We start from the raw sequence: 25,330 nt of genomic DNA, 5'->3' as shown, positions 1-25,330 counted from the left end.
TCCTGCTGACCTTCTGAGCCTGGTCCCCTCCCACCCTCTCCCCCACGCTCCCTGCTCGGGCCACACTGCTCTTCCTTCTGTCCCCCATGCTCGCCACACGCCTTTCCACCTGGGAGTCCTCCCACATGTGTTCCCTTTGCCTGAAGTGCTCGCCCTGCCTCTTTGCCTAGTCAGTTTCCACTCCTCAAGGATAACTCCCCCAGGGCAGCCTTCCTGGACCTCCCGGACCCTCGTGATTTTTTTCTGGCTTTTCATGGGATTCTGTGTCTATTTCCCTTTGGTAGGGCTGGTCAGCATTGCAATTTTACATTTGCTGGTATGACTGATGGAGGTCCCCTCCCTCGCTCTGTGAGGGCGTGGCAGAGGCCTGCCTTAGAGTGAGTGCTCAATAACACAGCGGCATGCAGATATAAATGAATAAATAAAAGGATGCTATTGTGATTTTGTGCAAGGCCTGATACCTTAAATGATGATTTGTAGAGTGTCTTCTCCACGCCAGGTGCTGGGGAGGGCGCAGAGCTGGCTGACTAGAGGGGAGATAGGCATGCAAAGAAATCATGATAGCGTAGGATTAGGTGATGCAAGGGGGACAGGCTGGCTCTAAGCAGGAAGTGTTTAGCAGAGGCATTTGGTGGGGGTGGCCTGGGGCTGGGAGGACTTCCCTGAGATGGCAACTAAAGCCCCAACCGACGGGTAAGCGAGAGTTAACAGGCAGAGATGGAGAGAGGGCGTCCTGGCAGAGGGCAGAGCAGGGCAGGGTGCAGCAGAGAGGGCCTCCTAGGACGGCTGAACTATAGCGGCTGAGCTATAGCGAGGCCAGAAGCTGTGCTGGGGAGAGGGAAGAGACGGCCAGATGGGCCCAGTTGGACTTGATTGTGAAGGCGCTGGCGCCACTGTGGGGTTTCAGGCAGAGGGGCGGCAGGGGCCTGTCCCACTGGGGAAAAGGAGAGACTGGGGCCCCTCCAGCTCAGGCGCCTGAGGTATGAAACCCACGGGACAGAGGAACATGGGCTGGGGTAGGAAGATCCCAGTCTTTGTTGCCAGCAGAAGCCTCACGGGACTGGTTTCCTCCCTGACGTCAACTTAAAGGTCACACAGATCCCAGGTTTGCCCGCAGGAGCCACTTAGGGCTCGCATTTTATGCTCGTACTCAGCCCCCTTTGGGATCCAATGACATTCCCAGGCTAGACCACCTCGTGGGTAACCAGCCCTGAGCCCCAGAGGCGCTGTAAGAAGCAGGACTTCCTCTAATTTGTCCTAAACTTACCTCGCTCAAGTTTCAGAGCCGGGGCATCATCCTAGGGTTTCGGAGTGAGTGGAGACGGGATGCACCCGGCGCTGCCGCAGCGGGAAGGGGAACTCAGGACATCCTTGGCTCCGGGGGCCGGGGGCCGGGGGCCGCTGCATCTCATCAGCCCCCCAGCCGTATTCCCACCGCAGCAGCACAGACAGGCTGTCCCTTCCTCCCCGCAAACCCAAGTCCCTCTCTGAGCCGGACTAGGCGAGGCAGGAACTGAGGAGCAAGAAGTGAAAGTAGGCTGTTCAGCGGACTGCTCACTCTAGCACACAGAGGCCACAGCTGGGTGTGTGTAAGTGACTGACATGTAAATGACAGGACCCCGAAGACACCAGGCTCCTTCAGTGCCGCTGACTGACCCTCCAGCCTCTGCTTCCAGTCCCGGCCTCATCCCGCCAGGAAACCTGCCCCCGCCAGCACCTGGGGTGAAGCCATTCTGCAGGTCCAGCCCGTTCAGAGCCCAGACCAGGCCAGGGCTCCAGTAAGTCCTACTTGGCTTCTCTCCGTCTCTCGCCCCACAAGCAGTCCATCAGCAAGGCCTGCCAGCGCCACTTCCAAACATGCCCCCAGTCTGTCACCATCGCCTCTCACCTGTACCCCGTTCTCAACCAGCACCAAGAGGAACGTAAAAGGCAATCTGAGCATGTGGCTTTCCCTCTTAAAACCCTCCGGTAGCTTCCTGGTTCACTGAGGGCAACATTTACAAACCCCGCAGGCCGGGGTCATGGGAGGCACCACAGAGCTGGCCCAGGACCTCTCCCCTCTCTCCCTTGCCCTCATCCCATCAGGCCGCTCGAACCTTCTTTCTCTTCTTCACGCCCGTTTCCACCTCAGGGCCTTTGTACCCTCTTGCTGACTGGAATGCTCATTCGCTATCCTCTGTTTTAATTATTTAATCAATGTATTTAATAGACACTTTCTAGAGCTTTATGGTATGCCAGGCTTAACTCTTCAAATTCTACATAATTTGTTAACTCTGTGCATGGTTGGCTCACTCAGTGAGGCTGCCATAGCCCCATTTTACAGATGCGGGAGCTGAGGCCCGGAAAGGCAGGGCCACACAGTGTGCACGAGAGCCGGGGCTCCCCACCATCTTCCAGGGCAGCTCTGAAGCCTTTAGGAAGGCCTGTATCCAACTGAGATCACATCACTTACTTAATTGATAGGTTCTTGGAACTTTGGTGAAACAATGAATTACAAAACCAGCTGAGGCTCAGAGAGGTTAAGCCGCCTGCCCATTGAAACACAGTTGGATCCCAAAACTCAGCCGGCTGACCATCCTGCCACTGGCTACTAGAGACATGGTTAGGTGACCCTGAAAGTGCCTGTTGCCGTCTCTGTGTCTTAGACTCTGTCTGTGAAGCCCAAGTTCTTGCTGGATCCTGTCTAGGTCTGTCTGGCTCTCACATTGGGTAGGGAAGGGAAGGGAAAGGAAGGGAAGGGAAGGGAAGGGAAGGGAAGGGAAGAGAGCGGCCCCTTGCAGCATGAGGAAGGGGCTGCCTGGATGCCATGGAGGAAGGGCAGACCCCACACTGCCCTGGGCACCGTGGATGGAGTGTAACCAATCCAGGGGAAGCCCATCCACTGGGCCCTGGCCTCCTGTGCTGGCCGGATGACCAAGACAGGAATAAAGAAAGGCTGGAGTTTCCCAAGGCCAAGAAAATGACTCATACTCACAGGGGATTTTAAGGTGGGCAAATGCGGTGACTAACATCCAGCCCCACTGCAGAGCTGCTAAAATGAGCATCAGGAATGGGTTTCCAGCCCGAGTTTCCTTTGGATAATAAAACCTGGCTTCTTCTCTGTATGTCTATTTCTTTTAAAATATTTTTTAGCAGACGCTTTGAGACTGGTGTTCTATGGAAACATGATCCTACTGTGTAGATGTCCATTCCACAAGGGGGTGGGCACGGAGGATGGAGGAGAAGTGAGAGTCAGGGCCAATTTCTAACTCTCGAGAAAGTAAAGAAGAGAGGGAAAGGGAGAAGGAGCTGGGAGGGCGCAGACAGGACCAGGTCTGACTTCATCCCTAGATACAGCTGCGCGGTGGGTGGTGGCTCCAGGGGCCAATCAACTACAGAGATGGCGGCATCTCTTGTCCTGTTGGAAGGACGGGCTGTCTTACGGACAGATGAATCCAGAACCGCTGCCCAGCCTGGCCCGAGCTCTTGGCCTCAGGAGGCATCAGGGCGTGGCGTTGGGTGGCACTGGCCCTGGGCTGTCTCTCATTCCTCTGCCTGGCCTCAGTCTCCATCACACTCCTGCCTCCCTGAGACACAGTAGTGGCTCTGGAACCCATTCTGGGGACACGGCATGCTGGAAAGCCCCTCACCATTCCCATCTGGCTGTGCAGGTTGGGGCACATTCCCTCTTCCCTCTGAGGGTCTCATTTTCCCCAATGGCAAAAGGGAGAGATTGGATGACACCAGAGGACTTTGCATCTTGCTCCTCCAGTTCTGAGGCGCCTAGGGGGGGACACCCGTGGGACACACCCTGGGCGCTGAACCCCACCCCCCTCCACCCCATCCCCATCCCACAGGAGGGCTCTGCTCTGACATGGGCATGAGGCATTTACTGGGCTGCACGGAAGATCCCCTGCACAGAGAGGGCCTGCCGCTGCCCAAGGTGACCTCTGTGGCCCTTCGGTGTTGCAGTCTGGACCTGGCAGCTGTGAGGCAGGGGCCTGTTCCCGCTTTCGTCCCTGTAGGACTGAGGCTGGGAAGGCAGGAGCTCCATCCTCATTTCTGGTCAGGAGCCAGAAGGAGGCCACCATCTCTCCTCAGCCTACAGGCCCCCCACTCCTCCTCTCTTAGTGCCTGGCTGGCTCCTCCTTGCTCCCCAGCGACGTTGGGGAACACCTGCCAGATGCCAGCATTACCATGGTCAGGAATGGGAGCTGGATTCTTCCAGAGCTGAAGAGACTGTCCAAAGTCAAGTTCTGTCTCATGCTTGGGGGAGAAGAAGCAAAACGCTGAGAAAGAAGGACCCGTCTCTGCAAAAACTCAGGCCCGCGGGGCACCATGGACCATGCAGCCTCCATTAGGCAAATGGACCCTTTGATCCAGAAGACCACGCTTTCGGGAGAAAGGGGCAGGTGCCCTCAAAAGGTAACGTAGTGGGGCTTCCATCTCCCACTGTTGTTTCTCGGAGCCAGTGCACATCCAGTCCGCGACTCGCCCACCTTTGTCACTCCGTTCCCTGGGACCAAAGCAGAGCCTGGAGCCCCGGTCAGTGCCCCTGAGGTCCGGCCGGAAAGGAGGGACGCAGCCAGGGGACTGTTGCCAAATATTTGGAGCAAGAGGGATGCGGAGGCCCACTGATCAGAGCCCACAGGGCCGCGAGAAGTGGTCAGGCCACCGTGGGATGTGGGTGCGGCCACCATGTCCAGGATCAGGAGCTCCACGAGGGAAAGGCACCTGGTCCTCAGCTAAGGAACCTGAAGAGGACATGCAGCTGCCCAGGCCCTGGGCCCCGGGGGGTCCTGAGCCTGGAGGTGCAGCCCTCAGAGCCCTCAGTGCCAGCTTGTGGGCAGCGCCAGGAGCACACGGCGACTCTGCCCTGTCCATTCTGCCCTCCGGAGGTCTGGGACCTGCACCCCTCCCTGCTGGCCTGTGGCGGCGTGCTAGGCCCCTGGAGACAGCTTGTAACTCTGTGGGGAACTGGCATCTGCTTAAAACTGGCCACCTGTGGGGCATGTCCTATTGCTCCATGCCAGGCTGGCTCATGGCACTTCCTCCCCACTGGGGCCAGAGCCCTCTGCCCAGGAGCCCTCTGTCGGAGGCCTCTGCCCAGGCTCGACCCTCATCCTAGCCCCTAGGAGCCTCCCTGGGCCTCCACTGAATGGAGGAGCTGGCCTGCCCAGCCATCTCTGCCTCCTTTTATCGTACTCCTGCCCCGTCGGAGACATTCCTGCAATGCCTTGCCTGACTTACCCACCACACTCGGACAGATGGCAAAGGCTGAGTGTGTGTGTGTGTTGGGGGGGTGGGGTGGGGTGGGGTGGGGAGTGTTGGGGAGGGAGCATCAGGCTGAAATGAGTATGTGAAGTGAGCTGAAAAGAATGACAAGGCAGGCCCTGGGCCAGCCTTGCTACCACTCAGCTCCTGGAGGGTCTGACCCTTCTGTAATGCCCTCCCCTGCCTGACCCACCAACCTCTTCCCCCCGCTCCCTGTAGGCCACTGCCTCTGTGCTGGGGGTCTCTGCTGCTTTTCTCCATGGCCCTGAACCTGGGGCCTTCGGTACAAACGCCAGCCTTGCAGGCCCCATCTTGGTCCCTGCGTTGATTGTGGCCCATCCCACAGGAGCTGGGGCACCCACCTGCTATCCCCTGCAGGCCTGCCCCACCCTGGTCCTCGATCTCTGCTTTCCCTGTGGCTCCCTCGCCCTGGGCTGTGAGCTCCTCCCAGCTTCCCGAGGACAGGCCTGCCACAGCGCGGGGCCCAGGAGTTGTTTGCTGGGTCAGTAAGTTGATGAAAGAGGCAGAGACAGACAGAGGGAGGGAGAGCGCGTCTATGTTCCGACACAGCTCTGGTTTGCTCGGAGTCAGACTGCTGGGGTTTAAATTCTGGCTCCAGCGCCACTAGCTCCGTGGCCTTGGCCACATCACATAACCTCCCTGGGTCTCAGTGTCCTGATGTGCAAAATGAAGATAATAATAGTATCTGCCACATGAAGTGATTATGAGGATTAAATGTGATAATGCAGCAAAGTGCATCTAACAGTGCCTGGCACAGAGTCAGCCCTCCCTACACGTCGCTGTGATGATCACTCCTCACTAATGCCCTCCAGACCAGCATCACGGCCACTGCAGAGTCTTTCCCCCGGAGCCCCGGGCACCTCTGGCCGAGGTAAGCTGTGCCGTGCAGGGTGCACATCAGAAGACGGGTTTCCGAATGTCCCTGCTGATGTTTCGGAGCTGGTTTTCAGTCCCAGCCCTGCCCCTGCCTAACCTGTATCCTTAGTGAAGGACTGAGTGTCCGGGTCCTCCTCCGGAAATGGAGTGACGAGGATGGAATGAGGCCTGCGAGGTGCAGAGCAGGCGATCACGCTAGCTGCCGGCAGAGGCCACCCAGCCGTCTTGACGGTGCCAGAGGAACCCCCAAGGAGAAACTGAGGTGAGACTGGGGCGGGGCAGCATGAGCGGGTGGGTGGCCAGGTGCCTCCGGGAGGAGCGGAGAGCTGAGTCCATGTGCCCAGCATGCCCACCTCCTAGGCCCTTATAAGGGTCAGGCCCTTGCTGTTTACTGTCCCCTCCCTCCAAGTGGCACCCAGGTGGTAGGACTTGCTTTTGGGACTCTTGGGGGTAGCGTGGGTAGAGACAGACCAGGGATCCTCCACTGAGTCTGGAGCAGAACACCCTTCCGCCCTCGGCAGCCTGCGCCAGGCTCCCAGCTCCGAAACGCAGATGGGACCAGGGCTCCCCATGTGCGCTGCGTGGGTACCTCTGGCCTGGGTGCCTCCAGCAGGCTCTCCAACAAGATGCAGCCGTGCCCTCTCTCCACCCTGAGCAGTGAGCTCTGCAGCCAGCCAGCTCCATGTAAGGCTTTTCTCCTCTAAGGTCACAGCCTCAGAGCGTCCCTCTCCCCACTCTCCCCTCCAGGGCCCTCAGCACTTCCCCAGGGACATCTTGCACCCCCCCCCCCCCCCCCTTCCCCAGGCCAGAGCGCGCTCGCTTGTCCGAAGTAGAGCGCTGCCTCCTTCCTCCCCACCCGACTCCCATCTGCTTTTTTCCCTGTGGCACAGGTGCTGGCACTCAGAGCCTTGGGCTTGAGTCCTGGCTCTGGCTCTTAGCCATGGACCTTGGGTGATCCTTGAACATCTCGGAGCCTCAGTTTTCTCATCTTTGAAATGGGGATAACCACAGCCCTACATCACAGGATGCTTGATGTAATATAAGCCATATTGTATGCAAAGCATGAGGATGATGCCATCTCTTAATATAAATGCAAGCCACGATCCCCCTGTCCGTCCAGGGCAGCCATCAGGTAAGCCACGATGGGCACTTAAGTACCTCCAAGAGCCATGGAGGAAGACACAGTCTGATATAACGCGCTTTCCTCTCAGGGTGCGCTGCTGGCGGTACTGCCAGCTCTCTGCTCTCCACCTGGCCTCATAAAGCTGGGGTGCAAGGCCGCGCAAGGTCATGTCATAGATCAGATTCGTGAGCACAGTGGTGGCCGCACACGCCCTGTTCCTAAGGGTGCGGCCTACGGCAAGCCTGTCCACCATGGTGGTAACCAGCGAAGTTTGCTGGAAGCCTTCAGTCTGCTGCCGAGCCGCCAGCTGGACACCGCTGGGAGGCCCCGAGAGTCCCGAATTCTAGCTGGTTGGGTGAAGTTCCACTTACAGATTCTTTGAGGTTATCCTCATTGATCCATTCCATAAAGCCATCAGACATCCTGGCACCCAGTGGGTCACCAAGCCGTGCGCCAGCACAGGGAGCTGTGAGGGCTGACCCCTATCGGCCGTGGCCTTGGAAAGGGCCCAAGTCCCGTGACACTACTGGTGGTTCGCTGTGCAGCTAGAGAAGGTGCAACACTCCCCAGTTACCACCAATGGACGCTTGTGAATGTTTACCTAACAAACAATGTAGGGCAGTCACGGCTGCTTTAACAAGTACATCCCATGATCACGGTGGCTCCTCTGGGCTCACAGGCTCGCACTGCCTCACCCCCCGCCCCCATGCACACACCTACCATGTGGCCAACACTGGCCAATGAAACCCCGCCCACACGCTGCTCTAGGCTTCCTCTCAGCAGAACTGTTGCCGCCTCCTCCTGGCTCCTCTGCTTGAGTACGTCCCTGACTCGAGTTCATCCTCTACCCCGCAGTGGGCACAGCTGCATGCTGCCACACCCTTTCGGGGAAACCTCCCGTGGCATCTCCAGGGCGGTGTTCAAGTCTGCTCATGGTCTGTTTCCCGCACCCCAACTCCTCATTCCAGACTTCTCCCTGACAACATCCCTCCATGTGAGCTTGCTGGAGCCATTCTAGATGATCCCTTCTCTCCCAGGGTGAGGAGGAGTAAGAAAGCACATTCCTTAGGTCTCTATACTTTATTACACTGTTTCCTTTGCTTACAATGACCTTATGGACGTATTCCGTTCCTGGCGTCTTAACTTGTCTGTCGAGGTCTGCTTCAAATGCCACTTCTCCCAGGAAGCCTTTCCTGATTCCTCCCTTCTAAAGCAATCACTCCTTCTCTTGCATTTCCCAAATGTGATGCCCTGCTTCGGCTTGGCTCTGACCTAGCTCTGGATAGGAGGGACTGTGTCTGATGCTTCTTGTACCCTCATGGCACTGAGTCTGGGCCTGGCGCTGCTGTTAACCCATGGAGGGCCCAAGTCACATGCCAACACAGTGTCCAGGCAGCCTGGAGCCCTGACGAGCACACAGCCAGCTCAGAGTCTGGCCACTGGCCCCTGGTCTGCTTCTGCTGGGTGGGGATAAAGGGGGTAGGAGGTGGGGGTTTGCTTTGGCCATAGTTTCTGTCCTCAGGGGGCAGGTGCTAAGGGAAAGGCTCTGACAGGTAAATGCGTGATCCACATGTGTGGAACCGTCACACGAGTGGCTAATCCTCCCGGGGCCTGGGGAGCCTCTGCTGGCCTCTCTGAGGCTGGAAGCGGGACGGACAGGAGGAAATGAACACACAGCCAGTGCGGCCGTCTCCTGCGAGTCCACCCAGACACACAGCTGTCGCTTGTGGTTGGAGTTCCTGCAAAATTCAGTCACTCCCAACCCCATCAACAGCTGCTGCAAACATGGCCCCTTCCCCTCACAGGGCACAGAGTGAGGCTGGGTGCCTGCCTCCGAATGGACACAGGGCACAGGCACGACCTTTAAGGAAAGCCCCACTGCCCAGGGCTCCTGCTCCAGGCGGTGGCTGGAGACAGTGGAGTGCAGAGGGGGTGAGTCTTTCTTCATAAACCAGGGTTCCAAGGCCTGCGGGCCCTGAGCATCAGCAGCGATCTCCAACATCCTCTCAAGGAGCCAGCCATCACCCCACTTGTAATTAACACTCCCTCCCCCACTGTCCACGGCCCTGTATTCATATCGTGCAGCCCTCAACGCAGCCTACCTTCTATTACATAACGGGACTGTGGGCAAGTCTAATTCCTCTCCCTCTAATGGCTTTCGTTTGTATCGTACCCAGCAGTTGACCAAGAACTTTTGCAATAACCCTGTAAGACATGTGTGCGTAAGAGATGAGCTCATGGAAACTCAGAGAGGAGGTTAAGCGGCTTTTCCCATGTCGAAAGCCACACATGGAGAGCTGGGAGGCCAGCTCTGAGGGTAGGCATGCATCGCGCCCATTCTGCATCTCCTGCAGGGCACTGCTGAGTGTAGAGGCATCCAGGATTTTTTGCCGAGTTGGAATGACTTAGCCTCTGACAGGGCAGAGAGGAAGCCCGTGCCCTCTGCAGCCTAAGCTATTTCCCTGTTGCATTGGGTGGCACAAACCGGTACCTCTTCCGGATCTCTCATGGCTGATGCAACGGGGTGAGGGCTGTAGCTTCTCCTCACAACCCATTTCACCAGAAGCCCCTTTCCACACAACATAATTATCGTCATATGACAACTAACGAATCGTTTTGAGCCGAGTACGTGTCAGGTCCAGTAAGGTGGGTACTGTCATAACCCCTCCCTTCACACCAGGTCAGGAGTCACTCATCCACACTCCCATGACTAATAGGGAGTAGAATGGGATTCCTGGGATCTGACCCAGGATTGCTGGGAGTCAGATGTGTAACTGCTGGGTTAGCCGGCCTCTCCTTGGGCAGGTCAGGTGGGCACCCCTGCTCCTGAAGCCGGGCAAACATAGCTCCCTGCAGACAGCCCAGCCCTGCCCTGGACCACCTGCCTGTAGGGGCCCCAGAGACATAGAGCAGATCCTAAATAAGACAAAACTGGCTTGTTTCCTCAAATCCTCACCTCTGGCCTTTGGGTGGGCACTCGCTCCTACAGCTCACAGTGGTGGGGACAGATGCTCAGAGAAGTTAGGGACCTTGCAGAGACCTCAGTGCTGTTGCTCCCTCACTGTGGGGCCGAACAGCGCTTGGAGCACAACTCTGAGGGAGCTCAGAGAAAGGGCCACCAGCCGTACCCGGGAGTCATGGGAGACGTTGCAGAGGTAGTGACACTGAGCAGGGCAGAGGAGGGGAAGGAGGCGGCCCACTGTCAGGAGGGGGGTGGGAGTTGGAGTCCAGCCCGGCAGGGTTGGCCTCCCTGGGTACTGGTAGGGCTGGAACTGTTGCTGGTAGCCCAGAGGTGGCTGAAGGCCCCACACCTGGGATCTCAGCTCCAAGCAATCACACACCCTTGTTGGTGGGGGTGCCTATAGGGTGCTATAGAGTCAGGCCCGGAGGCTGGTTCAACATGCTCTCACCCAAAGCATCCTCTCATCAACTTCAGAATTAAAAATGGTTTATGTTGAAATATTTTAGACATTCAAAAAGGTACTGTGTATATATTTGTAATAATATAATGTATTATTCAACAATAAAAAAGAATAAAGCATGGGTATATGCTTCAGCATGGATGAACCTGAAAACCTTACACTAAGCCCACAGGAATAAAAAGATCAGTGGTTGCCTGGGCTGGGAGGGTTGGGGGCAATGGAGGATGACTGCTAAAGGGCATGGATATTTTTTGAATGGTGAAAATTCTCTGATTTTGATGATGGTCGCACAACTCTTGGAATATACTAGAAATCATCAAATTGTACACTTAAAATGGATGAGTTGTATATGAAATTATATCTCAATACAGTCATTTCAAAAAAATATCATGGCTGTAGCTGGCTGGCTCAGTTGGTTGGAGTGTCATCCCGTACACCAAAAGGTTGTAGGTTCAATCCTCGCTCAGGGTGTGTACAGGAGGCAATCGATAGATGTTTCTCTTGCCCCCCGCCCCCTGCCCCCAAACCAATAAGACATATTGGGAGAGGATAAAAAAATGAACTTGGGCCCTAGACTGTTTTGCTCAGTGAATAGAGCATCGGCCTATGAACTGAAAGGTCCCGGGTTCGATTCCAGTCAAGGGCACATACTTGTGTTGCGGGCTCGATCCCCAGTAGGGGGCATGCAGGAGGCAGCCAATCAATGATTCTCTCTCATCATTGACGTTTCTATCTTTCCCTCTCCCTTCCTCTCTGAAATCAATAAAAATATATATTTTTTAAAAGATGAACTTGGCATACTCATTATCCAGCTTATGAGCAATATAACCAACCCCTCAGGGACCCCAATCTCTACTGCATCCCTGCTCCCCACTGAATCTGATGTTTATCACTCCCACGCATTTCTTCATATACTTATCGCTTTTGCATATATTTCCTGCACAATGTGTCATGTTGTTTTATATGTTTCTAATGTTATATTAACTGTATCATAAAAGTTCATTGTAATTTGCTTTTTTCGCCCCATAGGATGAGATTCACCCAGAGCACAGCTTGGTCTGGAGGTCCAGTTCATCTGTGAGATGGTGTATGGCATTTCACTGATGGAAGTACCTCGACTTAATGTCCACATGTCTCTGCTCCTCCACTGGCAGATATTTGGGTTTTCTTTCCTTTTCTCGGTAGCACACGGGGCCGCGGTGAACACGCTTCCCCTCATGCACGTGGGTGTGTTTCTCCAGGGTGTGCCCAGGAGGGGGCTTTGTTGGGGCCACCCCCTCTTTTCCAGAGACGTCCACATTATTCTTTAGTCTCTTCTCCTTACGCGTGAGAAAGCAGAGGCCCCGAGAGAGGACAGTGCCCTGCTAAGCCCTCAGGGCCTGGGACCGGTTCCCAGTCTGGGGCTTCTGGCCCCAGCACTCTGCCTTTCCGGAACCCTCCGTTTCCTTATTTTTATTTCTCTACAAATCCCAGTGACCACCCGGGCGGGCCTTATCAGCACCGATCTAGGAGAAACACATTATCAGCAGCGTCCAGGAGGCTGGGGATCTGGAAGTGCTTTCGGGAGGAAACGGGAAGAAATTATTAACTTGAGAGAATTCCCCAGGAGGCTGTGAAGTGGGGAGCGGAGGGCCTTGAGGAAGAGGCCCTTCCAGGGCGGGGGCGGGATGGGGGGTGCGTGTCTGGGGGCAGCTCTGGTCTCTGCAGCCTTGCTCACACCGGCTCCCAACCCCTCCCCACAAGGGCTGGGTGCTTCCTTATGTCCAGGGTCCTCTCCTATGTGCCAGCCAGCCCTCCTCTGGGGAAGCAGGATGCCTGAAATAGGACCACAGAGGCGACAGGACATGCCTTCATTTGGAGCCCAGGGTCTGAGCTGCTGACTGGCTGTCTGATTTCCAGAGCACACCATGCCCACACTGGTCTGGCTGTGGCTCCCGCCCCATACAGCCTCTCTGCACCAAATACTGTCACCAGCACACAGGCATCACCAGCATCACAGGCATCACCAGGCACCACAGGCATCCCCAGGCACCACAGGCATCACCACCATCACAGGCATCCCCAGGCACCACAGGCATCACCACCATCACAGGCATCCCCAGGCACCACAGGCATCACCACCATCACAGGCATCCCCAGGCACCACAGGCATCACCACCATCACAGGCATCCCCAGGCACCACAGGCATCACCACCATCACAGGCATCCCCAGGCACCACAGGCATCACCACCATCACAGGCATCCCCAGGCACCACAGGCATCACCACCATCACAGGCATCCCCAGGCACCACAGGCATCACCACCATCACAGGCATCCCCAGGCACCACAGGCATCACCACCATCACAGGCATCCCCAGGCACCACAGGCATCACCACCATCACAGGCATCCCCAGGCACCACAGGCATCACCACCATCACAGGCATCCCCAGGCACCACAGGCATCACCACCATCACAGGCATCCCCAGGCACCACAGGCATCACCACCATCACAGGCATCCCCAGGCACCACAGGCATCACCACCATCACAGGCATCCCCAGGCACCACAGGCATCACCACCATCACAGGCATCCCCAGGCACCACAGGCATCACCACCATCACAGGCATCCCCAGGCACCACAGGCATCACCACCATCACAGGCATCCCCAGGCACCACAGGCATCACCACCATCACAGGCATCCCCAGGCACCACAGGCATCACCACCATCACAGGCATCCCCAGGCACCACAGGCATCACCACCATCACAGGCATCCCCAGGCACCACAGGCATCACCACCATCACAGGCATCCCCAGGCACCACAGGCATCACCACCATCACAGGCATCCCCAGGCACCACAGGCATCACCACCATCACAGGCATCCCCAGGCACCACAGGCATCACCACCATCACAGGCATCCCCAGGCACCACAGGCATCACCACCATCACAGGCATCCCCAGGCACCACAGGCATCACCACCATCACAGGCATCCCCAGGCACCACAGGCATCACCACCATCACAGGCATCCCCAGGCACCACAGGCATCACCACCATCACAGGCATCCCCAGCATCACAGGCATCACCAGCATCACAGGCATCACAGGTGTCACTCTGCACGCAGAAGGGATCATGCCTGGCGGGGAGGCCTGAGGGGCAGCAGGCCACATTAGGGATTTGAACTCTATCCTAAGTGCGATGGGAAGTGCTGACATGCTTAACTAGGGTGATGCATTAATTTTAAAAAGGCCACCTGGCGTCTGGGTGAAGAAGGGGCTGTGGGAGGCCGGTTAGGGGCTGCTGATGTGAATAAGGTGGGAGATGGTGGCAGCCTGGATAGGAGTGACGGTGGTGAAGATGGAGGGAATCGGCGCAGTGGGATCAGTGGGGCTGGGTGATGGATGGGACGTGAGGACAAAGGCGGCCTCCGGGCAGACGCCAGGTTCCAGCCCACTGCCGGGCCCATGTGGTGATGGTGCCGCCCCCCAGGACAGGGAATGTTGGGAAAGGGTCCGGTGTGGGAGGCAGCCGCTGGCTTCAGCGCGTGCGCTTGGAGGATGGGCGGCCTGTGAGGCTGCCCAGTGTGGTTCGTAGGTGGGCAAGGTTCTCCCCGCTGGAAACCCACAAAAGCTCCTCTCTGTTAAGAGCCTCATTCTGAACTTTGCTGTCAAGCGCCTGCAGAATTGAAATCAAATGGTTTATGATCGTGGCCAGGGAGAAACCTTTGCAGGTGTACACATTTTGGTCTGTTTTCACTTCTCATTTGAAGACAAATTACTTGTCCCAGTAGGTGGTTTTGCCTGGATTATACATTGAGCACACACGAGGCATTCTGTTAGCATAGTAACCCAACTGCAGAACTACTGAAAGGCTGTGGGAGGAGAGGAGGTGGAAGGAGCTGCGGGGATGCTGTAGTAGGCCTGGGGGGTGGGGGCTGTGGAGAGGGGAGGTGTGAAACAGGGAACACAGATATCAAACCGGCATGAGCGACTGTGACAGGTGAGACTTCAGTGCGTGGGCAGGGCAGGTGAGTAGCCCAATTTTACTGAGAGAAAAGGAGTACAACGTCGCGGGAGACTGGCCACAGGCTGGACTAGAGAGACAAACGTGGGCTGATTATTGGGCGGGGGTGTATGAACACTACGGAGTCATGGATGGTTCTTGAGTGGAGGAGTGGCATCAACAGGACCCAGCAGCTGATGGAGTGCAGTGGGTGAGGAAGAAGGGGACACTGATGGGCTGGTGCCTGGGTGTCTGGGAGGTCAGATGGGCCGTGAGACAGGACTGCAGAGTCAGGAGGAGGTGGTGGGGTGGGAGAGGGGGAATGAAGCTGACACAGCACATGAAAGCCCATCCCTCTGGCGGAAGCAAAACAAAGGCGAGTAGTGGCCATTGACTAGGAGGGTCTCTTCCTGGAATAGGAGGGTCTCTTCCAGGCTGGATGCACTTTAAGGAACAGCCACGAACGACTCAGAATTACCCCAGCGATTATTTGCATGTAGAGTGTCTGAGGTGCCTGAAAACAGTCTTTCTTTGGTTTAAATGTTCTCCCTAAAGCAGCCATCAGCCCTGCAATCTTCTTCTTTATTAGTGGCACCAGGGACACTTTGTTCTGCTGTCTCCCTTTTCTGGGTTAGCTGAGTCTGAAATACGGAGAACCACAAAGAAAGGGGGGCTGTGGCTCTGCTCCGCTGAGCCCCGGGGAGGCGGGAGGGGCCCAGCTGGGGACAGAAGCTCTGGCCACGGGCCCTGCCCCTGTAAATGCAATGAGGCTGCTGGGGGCAAAAACGGGTGCCAGGGCAAATAGGGCAAGGCTAGACAGAGGCAGGGCCTCAGGACGTGCGGACACCAGCTCTCACCACCTATGGAAAATAACCAAGCCCAGAGGCAGTTCCCGAGCGAACGTAAATGGAAACACATGAGAAAATGGAGCCCTGTTCGTGGCATCTCAGACGTTCCTGTTGCTGCAAAGAGCTTCCGCCTCTCCAAGCCATTGTCCACATCACTGCCAGTTCTGGCTCTAGAATTGGACCGGGTCCTATCCCTATTTCCCGAACCTTCTCTGATGCAACATCATCTCCCGCGGGGTGACAAAGCCAGGGCACAGGCATCGCGGCCCACTGCTAGGCATTCGCAGCGCAAATCATTCAGTGGTTGCTGCGCCTTTTCAGCCTCAGAATCCGACTCAGCACAGCCCTCGGGCAGCCGTTACCAACCAATCACGCTCTGGGCGAAAACCCTTTGCCTCCCTCTGAGCGGAGGGCGCTGGGCCGGAACTCTCGGCCTGGCCCTTGGCTGCCTCTCCCACCCTGATTTCCCATCACTGCTTCTGTGCCCCTCCACCTGCTTGCCCGCCCCGGGTAGCCCTGCCCTTTTCTCATTCCCAGAGCCTTGTCCGCGCCGATGCCTCCCCGGGAGGGCCTCTGTGCAGGCTGTGAGCTGTCCCTACGTATCTGTTCTCCCACTTCCCAGAGTAACTAAGTTGTACCTGGACAGGTGGCCACCCAGCAAAAAACCCCTCCCAGCTCCCTGGGATCTGGGGGGAACATGCGACTAAGTGCTGGCCGATGGGATAGGAGCAGAAGTGATGCAGGTCAGGTTGTTTTCCTTCAAGTTTTGCTCTCAGGGTTTAGGCCTGAGTTCTCCTGCCCTTCACCACCCCCGCCCCCCGCCCCCTTCCATGTTGGCCAGGGGGATGGCAAGAATGAAGCAGTGACAGGAGCCCAGAGATGGAAGCCACCTGGTGACCATGGCAGGGCCACCCTCCCTTCCCTGGACCACTGTCTTCCAGCCTGCAAGGAAGGGACCTCCCTCCTCCCTGTTGGAGTCCTGGATTTGGGGTCTAGAGTTATGGTGGCAGCTGTGTCTATGCCCCCACCTGCTTCCCTGTTCCTTGCTCCAGCCTCCAGTGCCACCTCCTCAGGGACGTTTTCCCAGAGGGCCAAGCTCCTCTGGAATCCCTGACACTTCATCTGCACCTCTCATTAGCATACCTCTCATTAGCATACCCTAAATCATGGCTGCGGCCTCTCCCACACCTGGCGATGGCACTACGGACAGGCCTGACCAGGTCACCCTTCCCCCACTATGGTCGTCCAACCTCTGGCCTGGTGGTCAGTGAGTGACACTGACCGAGTCCTCCCCTTAGAGATGAAGCCCAGACAGTGGAGGAACCCGCTCCCGCAGCTCGGCCGGTCCTGGCTCTCTCCGTGTGTCCGCACGTAGCATCCCTCACACTGCCGGCCCCACCCAGCCCCAGCGTGGCGGCCCTGAAGTAGCCGCTTCCTCGCTGCCTGGAGCCTACATTGTCCTGCTCCTCCTCTGTTACTAAGAACAGGGAGAGAGAATGGGAGAGTTTCCCTGATCTTTGTGTTCCTTTCAAGTGGCCTAGGAAGTCCCACGGCCTGTATATCTGCTCCCAACGCCCTTCTGTCCCGCCAGGCCATACGCTTTGCAAACGGCCCACACCTATTCCTCTGAACTTCTGGCCGCTGTGACCCTCCTGACGAGGCCCGACCTTTGGCATCCCGTCCCGGCCTCCAGGCCCAGCATCCCCTGGAGCAGTGCAGGCAGCCAGAAGCAGGACACAGCCAGATTGCAGCCAGTGCCTGGCTATTTTGGGACAGGGAGGATCCTGGGAGGATGCTGGCAAGGTCAGAGTAGGAAGGGAAGGAGGTGGGTTTTCTGCCCACGATTATGTGTCCCAAGCCCTTTGGATGCCACCCAGGGCCCAAGGCTGCCACAGGGAAGAACACACCCACCACAGGCTCCTACCTCAGCCCAGCGGGTCTCAGAGGCAAACCCGGGGCAGGCCTGGGGTCGGGGCTCCCGGCCCCAATCTCAGTGGCCACTGTGGGCAGGAAGAGTGTGTGTTTATTTGCTGTGATTTCAGCCTTAGGCAAGACTCAGAGTGGCTCCAAGTGGGCGAGGCACCAGAAACCAACCGGAGGGGAGACGGAGAACACAAGAGAGAATCCAGTCACCCAGCGATGGTTCTTGATCGGTTAGGGAACATTCCTTGAGCATCTACTAGGCATGGGGCACAATATGAGATGCTGGCAAGACACAAGGAAGGAGGTTTTGACTCTGTATGTGGCACTTGCAGTTGCCTACAACCTCTGTAAGTATCAGGTGCTCTAAAGAGGTTACACTCTGACGCCTGACTAAGGAAATGCTCGGAGAGGCAGCTTTAGGCGGACGAGAGAGAGTGGTGCTTTACCCGTGGGTTTGGGGACTTGCAACCATTGCAGGATGTCTGAACTCCACTCTGCCGGTTTGGAGACGTGCTCAGTACTGCGCCCAGCCCACAATTGGTGCTCCATGAGGGGCAGTGGCAACTCCCATTTCTCATACAGGTTGGCAGCCACATGCCCGTAGGCCTCAGTGGGTGAGAAGCCTCAGGCTGGGCAGAGGGGGCAGGTCCAGGGACCCAGCAGGACCTAGCCCAACCTAGCAGATGCATTTACCCGGGGCTCTATTGTCTGAGCGCCCTGCGCAGCCCTTCCAGAAGGGCAGCCCTTCCAGAACTTCACTTCTTCCTATTTTGCCTCCATTTGGGGTCTTGTCTTAAATGCCCTCAGTGTTAATTGCCTGGCTCTGGTCTATCCTTCAGGCCAAACTGCCCTCTGGGGAATTCCCTAACACCCCGGACACCCCTTCTAGAAGTCCCTGCTCGCTCTCCTCCCATCTCCTGGCCACCTCCTTCCCTGCTGGTGGCCCCTCCCACAGAGGACCGGCATCAAGCCCCCCCCCTCCTGGTGTCCCTTCACCCCGATGTGCCCCTCCTCCCCACCAGCTCTGAGCTGCTCCTGCTGCCTCGGCGCTTTCTCCTCCCCACCCAAGAGCCCGAGGTCCCAGGCAAACTCTCACTCTTCCAAATCCTCCCTCCCTCCTACCACATCGTCCCCAGCTCCCAGCCTCCGGGGACCTCCAGAGCCAGACTCTCCCAAGCACAAACTTGATACCCATTGGCTGGGCACCCACCCTGACAGGGGCAGGGCCAGCGAAGCCCATCAGGTAGGGAGGAGGGAAGGGTAAGCCTGTCTAGCCACAGACGTGCAGCCGCATCGCCCCCAGCGCCAGGATGTGGTGCCTCATGAGGATTTCTGAGCGTCTCTAAAGTGCAAGAGGAACTGGGGGGGAAATAGTTGTGCTCAGTAGGAGTCAGGAAAGGTGCTAAATACTTCCCACAATGATCTCTCAGAATCATCGCCATCTACCTGCAAGAGGGGGACTAATTTATCCCCATTTGTCACAGGAGGCAACCAAAGCAGAGAGAGGGTAAATAATTCTCGGAAGGCCACACAGCTGGTAAACGCAGAGCTGAAATGCAAACCTGTGTCTTCATGGCTCCAAATCTCCTGTCCCTCCCCAACATGCTACACCCTGAGCAAAACGACCAACTGCAATTGACCAGAGTTACAGAGATGCCACATAGCATCCCTCACACTGCCGGCCAGACACGAAGATTTGAAACGTGGGCGGCCCTCGAAACCCTGATGCTACCCACAGCCGCTCTGCCCGGCCTGTCACCCCAGCCTTGCCTTCATCTCATCTCATTAATCTTGGCATTCTTCTCCCCAAAACATTCCCAGATCCCAGGGCTCAATCTCCTGGGCCCCGAGGGAGGGAGGGAGCTTCCCAGGGCTTCTGGACACCCTTTTAATTAACCCAGGTGACCCTCTTCTGCCTGGGGCCAGCTGAATCGCATCACGGTGCCACCGTCTCCTGTGGCAGTCCCCCTGCACTGTGACTCCCACCTCGGCCACTCATGCTCCAGCAAATGCTGTCCCTTCCCTTCCCACATGCTCAATACATGCTGGCCTCTCTGCCCTGGCTTGGGGACCATGGTGAGGGCTCCTGGGGCTCCTTGGCCCTTCTGTCCATGGAGGGCCAGCCAGAGAGCTCAGTTAGTGTCCTGCCAATGCCACCTGCCCACGGTGGTATCGAGGTGCCACACTCTGAGCTGGCAGAGGTCCGGAGTAGAGCGGTGGGTTGGGGGCTGCGCAGGTCTCCTGCCCTCCCTCAAACCTTGTCTTCACCAGCTGGCAAATCACTGAGCCAATCGGGAAGGCCCCTGTGATGACTTGATTATTTTCTCCACCAACCCTTTTTTGGAACTTTCTTCCTCATCCCCCCAAAAGTACAGCCCATACCAGTTACCATGGGAACAATGAAACTTGCTCATCTGTCATTCTCATGCCTTAATAATAATAGTCAGCAACCTAGAAAAGTCCGGATGAACGAACTCATCATTATTATTAACTGTTTGCAAAGAAACTGAACCCAACACGCAGCATGGCGCTCAGCACAGAGCAGGGACTCGGTCACAGCTGTGACCAGATGAGCAGGCGCGGCGAGGAGCAGGTTGCTCTGTGCAGAGGAACAAGCCCTAGAAGGGGTGCCCTCGGAGGTGACCCGCCCACACAGGGTAGTAAATGCGGGAGCAGAACCTGCCTCCAGATTGGCCTGGTTAGCTCGGCTGCGCCGCATCACCGTGACCGTGAGCAGTGTGCTCGGGTGCGTTTGTGAGGTCGTCTCCACACCACGCAGCACGAAGCGCCCGAAGTCTGTGTGCGAGGGCAGGGGAGTTTTACAATCGGGGTACTTCACTCGTTCCAGTAACAAACACTTTTGTACACCTACTATGTGTCAGGAGTTGGAGGCGTAATAGTGGCCATGATAAGCCTGGTCCCTGCCCCCTTGGGCTTCTTGTCAATGCTGCATAACCCTTCAGAGTTTGCAAAACGTAGTCATGCCCATCATCTTGTCTGATTTCACAACGTGGTGCATATAGTGAAGGCCCATAGGAGCGTTCATGAATGCATGAATGAATGCTTGAATGAATGAATGATGGCTAGGGGGTGGGTGGGCGGATCAATGAGTAGAGGAAAGGCAATACCACAGACACTGCCATTCCATCTTTCAAATGGAAAGCGATGCCCCGAGCAGGGTGTGGCCAGAGCACACCCACGAGAGGGCCTCTGGCGGGCGTCCCGTCCTAGTCACCGTTCGCAGGCTCCTTACCTGGTGGGCAGTGACACCCCGGAGACATCTTCGGGGCTTCTCGGCGCCTCCGAGAGTGGAGCTTCCATTTCTGCACAAGAACACAGAGGAGAGGGGTCACTGGGAGTCCTGGTGGCCAAGCGCTGGGAATCGCTGTGGGCTGGCGCGGTGGGGGTGTGGGAGAGGGGCCCCTGGGGGCTGGCAGGAGGGCTGTTCCTGGATCAAAGACTGGCCACCGGACGTCTGGGTAATAAGAAGCAGACGGAAAGGTCCCATCTAGCTAATTTCAGTGTCTGCTGTCTTCGGAGCGCTCTTAAAGAAATTAACCCCCATCACAGGACCCTGCAAGCCAGCTGCGGCCTTCCCGCACCGCTCACTCATGGGCCCCATGGCCTGCTTCTCTCGGCTCTCTGCTCTTTGGTTCCTGGCCAGTCTGGGCTCCTGCTGGATCCCGGGGGCAGGGACAGTGACTTGTTCTTCTTGTGTCCCTCTCAAGCGAGGCCCAGGCAGGAGGGGTGGGCTGGCGGCTGGGCAGGTCCTCTGCCTCCATCAGACCTCCTCCTCACCAGCTTGCAAATCACTGAACTAACCTGCAAGGCCCCAAGGGGTGGCCACAAGTAGAGTGGGGCACCCCCTGCCCACCAGGAGCTGCTATTGCCATGGTTGTAAACGGACACGCACACGCCCAGGAGCATCGGTGCCTGGGGTGCTTACGCTGTCAGCGTGGTGTGCTGAGGCCTCAGTCCTCACAAGCACCCTGGGCAGTGGCCATGCACAGAGGTTAACAGGCATGCCTCCGGGCCAGACTGCCTGGGCCCATGCACAGGCCTCGGACCGTGAGCTGCTAACAGCCCCTACCTCACTGGGTTACTGAGAGGAAAGAAAAAGCCGATGTATAGAAAGAAAAGCCCTGGGTACATGTTAGCTATTGCTGCACTCACGTTACAGGTGAGGAGCCTGAAGCACAGACAGCAGCCTGTAGCCTGGCCAAGGTCAGGTGAGGAGCAAGGCTGGGACTTGAACCCACACTCTCCGAAGCTAGTGCAGCAGTCGAAGCTGGTAGCCCCCGAGCCAAATTGGCCCTTAGATGTATTTTAATTGGTTCCCACAGATATTTTTTTCATTGAATTTGTTGCCAATATTTTGAAGAGGTTGATTTTACATGCACATCTGCATTTCTAATTTCTCTGGAAAACTGGAAGATCTGACCGCATGGGGCCTGCACAATGGCTGTCCCTGATTGACAGTGTCCAGTAGTCCCTGACATGTGGACAGAGAGGATGCCAGCTGGCCCCCAGCAGCAGCTCTCCAGCACTTAACTACTGTGTCATCTGCCACTCAGGGTGGGCTGGGAGAGATGTAAAGAAAGGTCGAGGGGGAGGTGTAGTGGGATGAGGCGTCATCTCTGGTTGGTGCCAACTCATGTCTGCTCAGCCCTGATCGGTACTGGCGCTGAGCTGGGTGCTTTATACAGAGAATCACATCTATTTTTCACAATATAACAAATTCAACTCATTTTTCACTTAAGGAAATGGAGGCTCAGAGAGGCTGAGTGACTTGTTCAAGGTCACACAGCTAGTACGTGATGGATCTGGGACAAGAATTCAGGCTTTTTGGTGCAAAGTCCACTCCACCCTGCTGGAGAAAGGTGCACACACATGCCCCCGGGAGAGGGGGCACAGCGACAGGCAGGGTGAGGACGCTGCGGGAGGGAGGGGCAGAGGGGCAGAGAGACAGGAAGGGGAGGAAGGGGGGAAGTCTCAAAGGGGAGCCCCTCACTCAGAAAGGGAGACTGGTGCACAAACGTTGTGGATGGATGTTGAGGCTCGGCCACAGGTGGGCACAGAATGGTCGCTGGGCGAACACGTGCCCTCCCAGGACAAAGTCTGGTGAAAGGCCCCGCAATGCCTGGCTCTGAGCCCCGCTCACCAAAGCCACGCTCCATCGGGGACCGCACCTATCGACTTCCCTTCCCACCAACGACCTTGGGCTCTAAGAGACTTATTGGTGGCTGCCCCTGGTGCACAGTAGGTGTGTGACAAGTCTGCTAAGTGACAAGGCCGTTCAGTGACTGACAAGCCAAAGCCAGCTGAGTGTGCAGCATTCTGGCTGCAGGTTGCAACCATTGGGGTTGTCACTCATTCAACAGCAACAAGAGGCCAAGCGTGGGCTGGGCCCTGGAGATGGAGACGGACAGAAGGCTGGAGGCTGAGGTCCTCTCTGGAGGCTGTCACAGTCATCATGCCACCGAGAGACATGGTGGTCTGCGGTGTGTCATGGCAGGATGGAGACAAGGGGAGGGATGTGCACGGGGAGGAATGCACAGGGCACAGGATGGACCTGGTGGGGAGAGGGTGGGACCAGGCTCTAACATGGCCGCCAAGATGCCCCCATGGGGACAGGACAGGGGCAAAAGCAGGCTCGTGGGAAGACGACAAGCTGAGCTGGAGGGCTGCCCCGGTGGAGGAGCCCAGGTGGGCACGCCGTGTGTTCTGGAGCTCCGGAGAGAGGCCTGGGATAGATAGGCCGATCAGGAGCCAGGGACACCATCAAGAGGGAAGGAGACAGCCCAGCCGGTGTGGTTCAGTGGTTGAGCGTCGGCCTATGAACCAGGAGATCACGATTCCATTCCCAGTCAGGGCACATGCTGGGGTTGTGGGCTTGATCCCCAGTGTGTGGAGTGTGTAGGAGGCAGCCAGTCAGTGATTCTCTCTCATCATGGATGTTTCTCTTTCTCCCTCTTCCTTCCTCTCTGAAATCAATAAAAATATCTAAGAAAAAAGAGGGAAAAAAGAGACATCTGACAGAGATGGGAAACTGGCTGCATTCAGGGTGTGGGTGGGTTTTCTTGGCCCGCACAGTGTTTATTTTTGAAAAGTATTAAATCCCAACATCGCCACACCCCTTCCAGAGCCTGGGCTTCCATTCCGCCCACTGACTGTCTCTGCAGCTCCCTCCTTCCAACGCCTCAAACCCAGGCTCCCTCCAGCCTGCGGGCACCTTCTCACTGTCCTTCACCCACCACATTGCACGTCCCTCCTTGCTCAGTGTCAGTGCTTACAGTCACTCTCCGGGCTACAGCCCGGGCTGCCAGCATACCCTTCCCTTCAGCACACTCTCCTGGCTCAGCCACAGACCTAGTGGACTGAATGTTCCCACGGACCCCACGCTGGTGCCCACGCAGCAGAAGGAAGCCAGGAGAGTGCATGGCCTGGGTGACTGGCTTCACTTCAATCGTGATCATTATCTCAGCGCAAAGCCCAGCAAGCGTGCTGTGGGCCCTAGTTCCCTCATCTTCCTGTCCTAGTAGTTCTCACACCGTCTCTCCCCAAGCCCAACACGCTGTCACCTGGTGACTTGAGAAAACAGAAGCCACCAGAAGAGGCCTTCCAGAGGTCCCACCACCACGCACACTCGCCCCACTGTGGGCACACTCCCCTTCTCTCCTCTTTTTTTTTAAAATATTTTATTGATTTTTTACAGAGAGGAAGGGAGAGAGATAGTTAGAAACATTGATGAGAGAGAAACATCAATCAGCTGCCTCCTGCACACTCCCTACTGGGGATGTGCCCATAATGAAGGTACATGTCCTTGACCGGAATCGAACCTGGGACCCTTCAGTCTGCAGGCCGACGCTCTATCCCAGGGGTCCTCAAACTTTTTAAACAGGGGGCCAGTTCACTGTCCCTCAGACCGTTGGAGGGCCGGACTATAGTTTAAAAAAAAAACTACGAACAAATTCCTATGCACACTGCACATATCTTATTTTGAAGTAAAAAAACAAAACGGGAATAAATACAGTATTTGTATTTGCATGTGGCCTGCGGGCCGTAGTTTGAGGATCCCTGCTCTATTCACTGAGCCAAACCGGCTAGGGCCCCTTCTCTCCTCTCGCCTGTCCGTCTGTGCCCCCAGATAAGGCCAGCCCCCTACCTGCTCAGCAGGCCCTCCCCTCCGCCTGCTCCAGGGCATCTCAGCAGCAGGTCTCCCTCCCATGGCACATCTGTTGCCGCCCTGGGCCTGGATCCCTTACACCATTCGTCAGCAAACGTTGTCTGCTCTCGGGCCAGCTAGTCACTCTGTCAGGTCCTGTGAGCCATACAGTCTCCGTCACAACCACTCAACTCTGTGTCGGCGAAAAGCAGCTATAGACAGCTCGAAAGCAACACAAGCAGGGCTGTGCTCCCATTAACATGTATTCACGAAAACAGGCTTCGAGTGGGATTAAGCCGCCCTTCGTAAAGGAGTCCTGATGTGCATCACTGTGCAAGCACGCTGTTGATCCTCCCATCATAAAAAAAATACATAAAAGATAAGAAAAGTCCTCTCTTGGTCAAGCTTTTTTTTCTAGAAAAACTCCCTGATGGACAGTGTAGCCTCCTGCTCCCTCCTGGGCAGCTCCTGTAGGCTCTTACCTTCCCTGCCCCCGAGATGCCCTCCTGTGGCCACTGGTGACCTCTCGTAGCTAAGCCCAGTGGGCAGCCCCCACCTCATCTCAGCACCTGCTCACTCCTCCTTCTCCTTGACCACTTTCTTCACTGGGATCCCAGGACGCCACTCGGCTCCCTCAGTGTCCTCCGCTGGCTCCTTCTTACCTACTTGACTCGCGATGTTGGAGACCCGCAGGCCAGTCTCAC

The 25,330-nt window shown here is 56.7% G+C and overlaps 1 protein-coding gene across 1 annotated transcript in view; it reads right to left on the bottom strand.

Annotated features, from left to right (window-relative positions):
• Nucleotides 1-25,330, bottom strand: part of COL13A1 (collagen type XIII alpha 1) — a 216,737-nt gene that overhangs the window by 110,240 nt on the left and 81,167 nt on the right. Inside the window, 1 exon segment of the mRNA XM_015562129.1 lies at nt 20,715-20,784. Within this exon segment, the coding sequence (XP_015417615.1) occupies nt 20,715-20,784 (70 nt within the window).

This window comes from Myotis davidii, unplaced genomic scaffold (assembly GCF_000327345.1).
Source record: "Myotis davidii unplaced genomic scaffold, ASM32734v1 scaffold134, whole genome shotgun sequence".
NCBI classification, from domain to species: domain Eukaryota; kingdom Metazoa; phylum Chordata; class Mammalia; order Chiroptera; family Vespertilionidae; genus Myotis; species Myotis davidii.
Note: the sequence above shows the minus strand (reverse complement) of the source record. Positions and strands in the feature narration are given on the sequence as shown.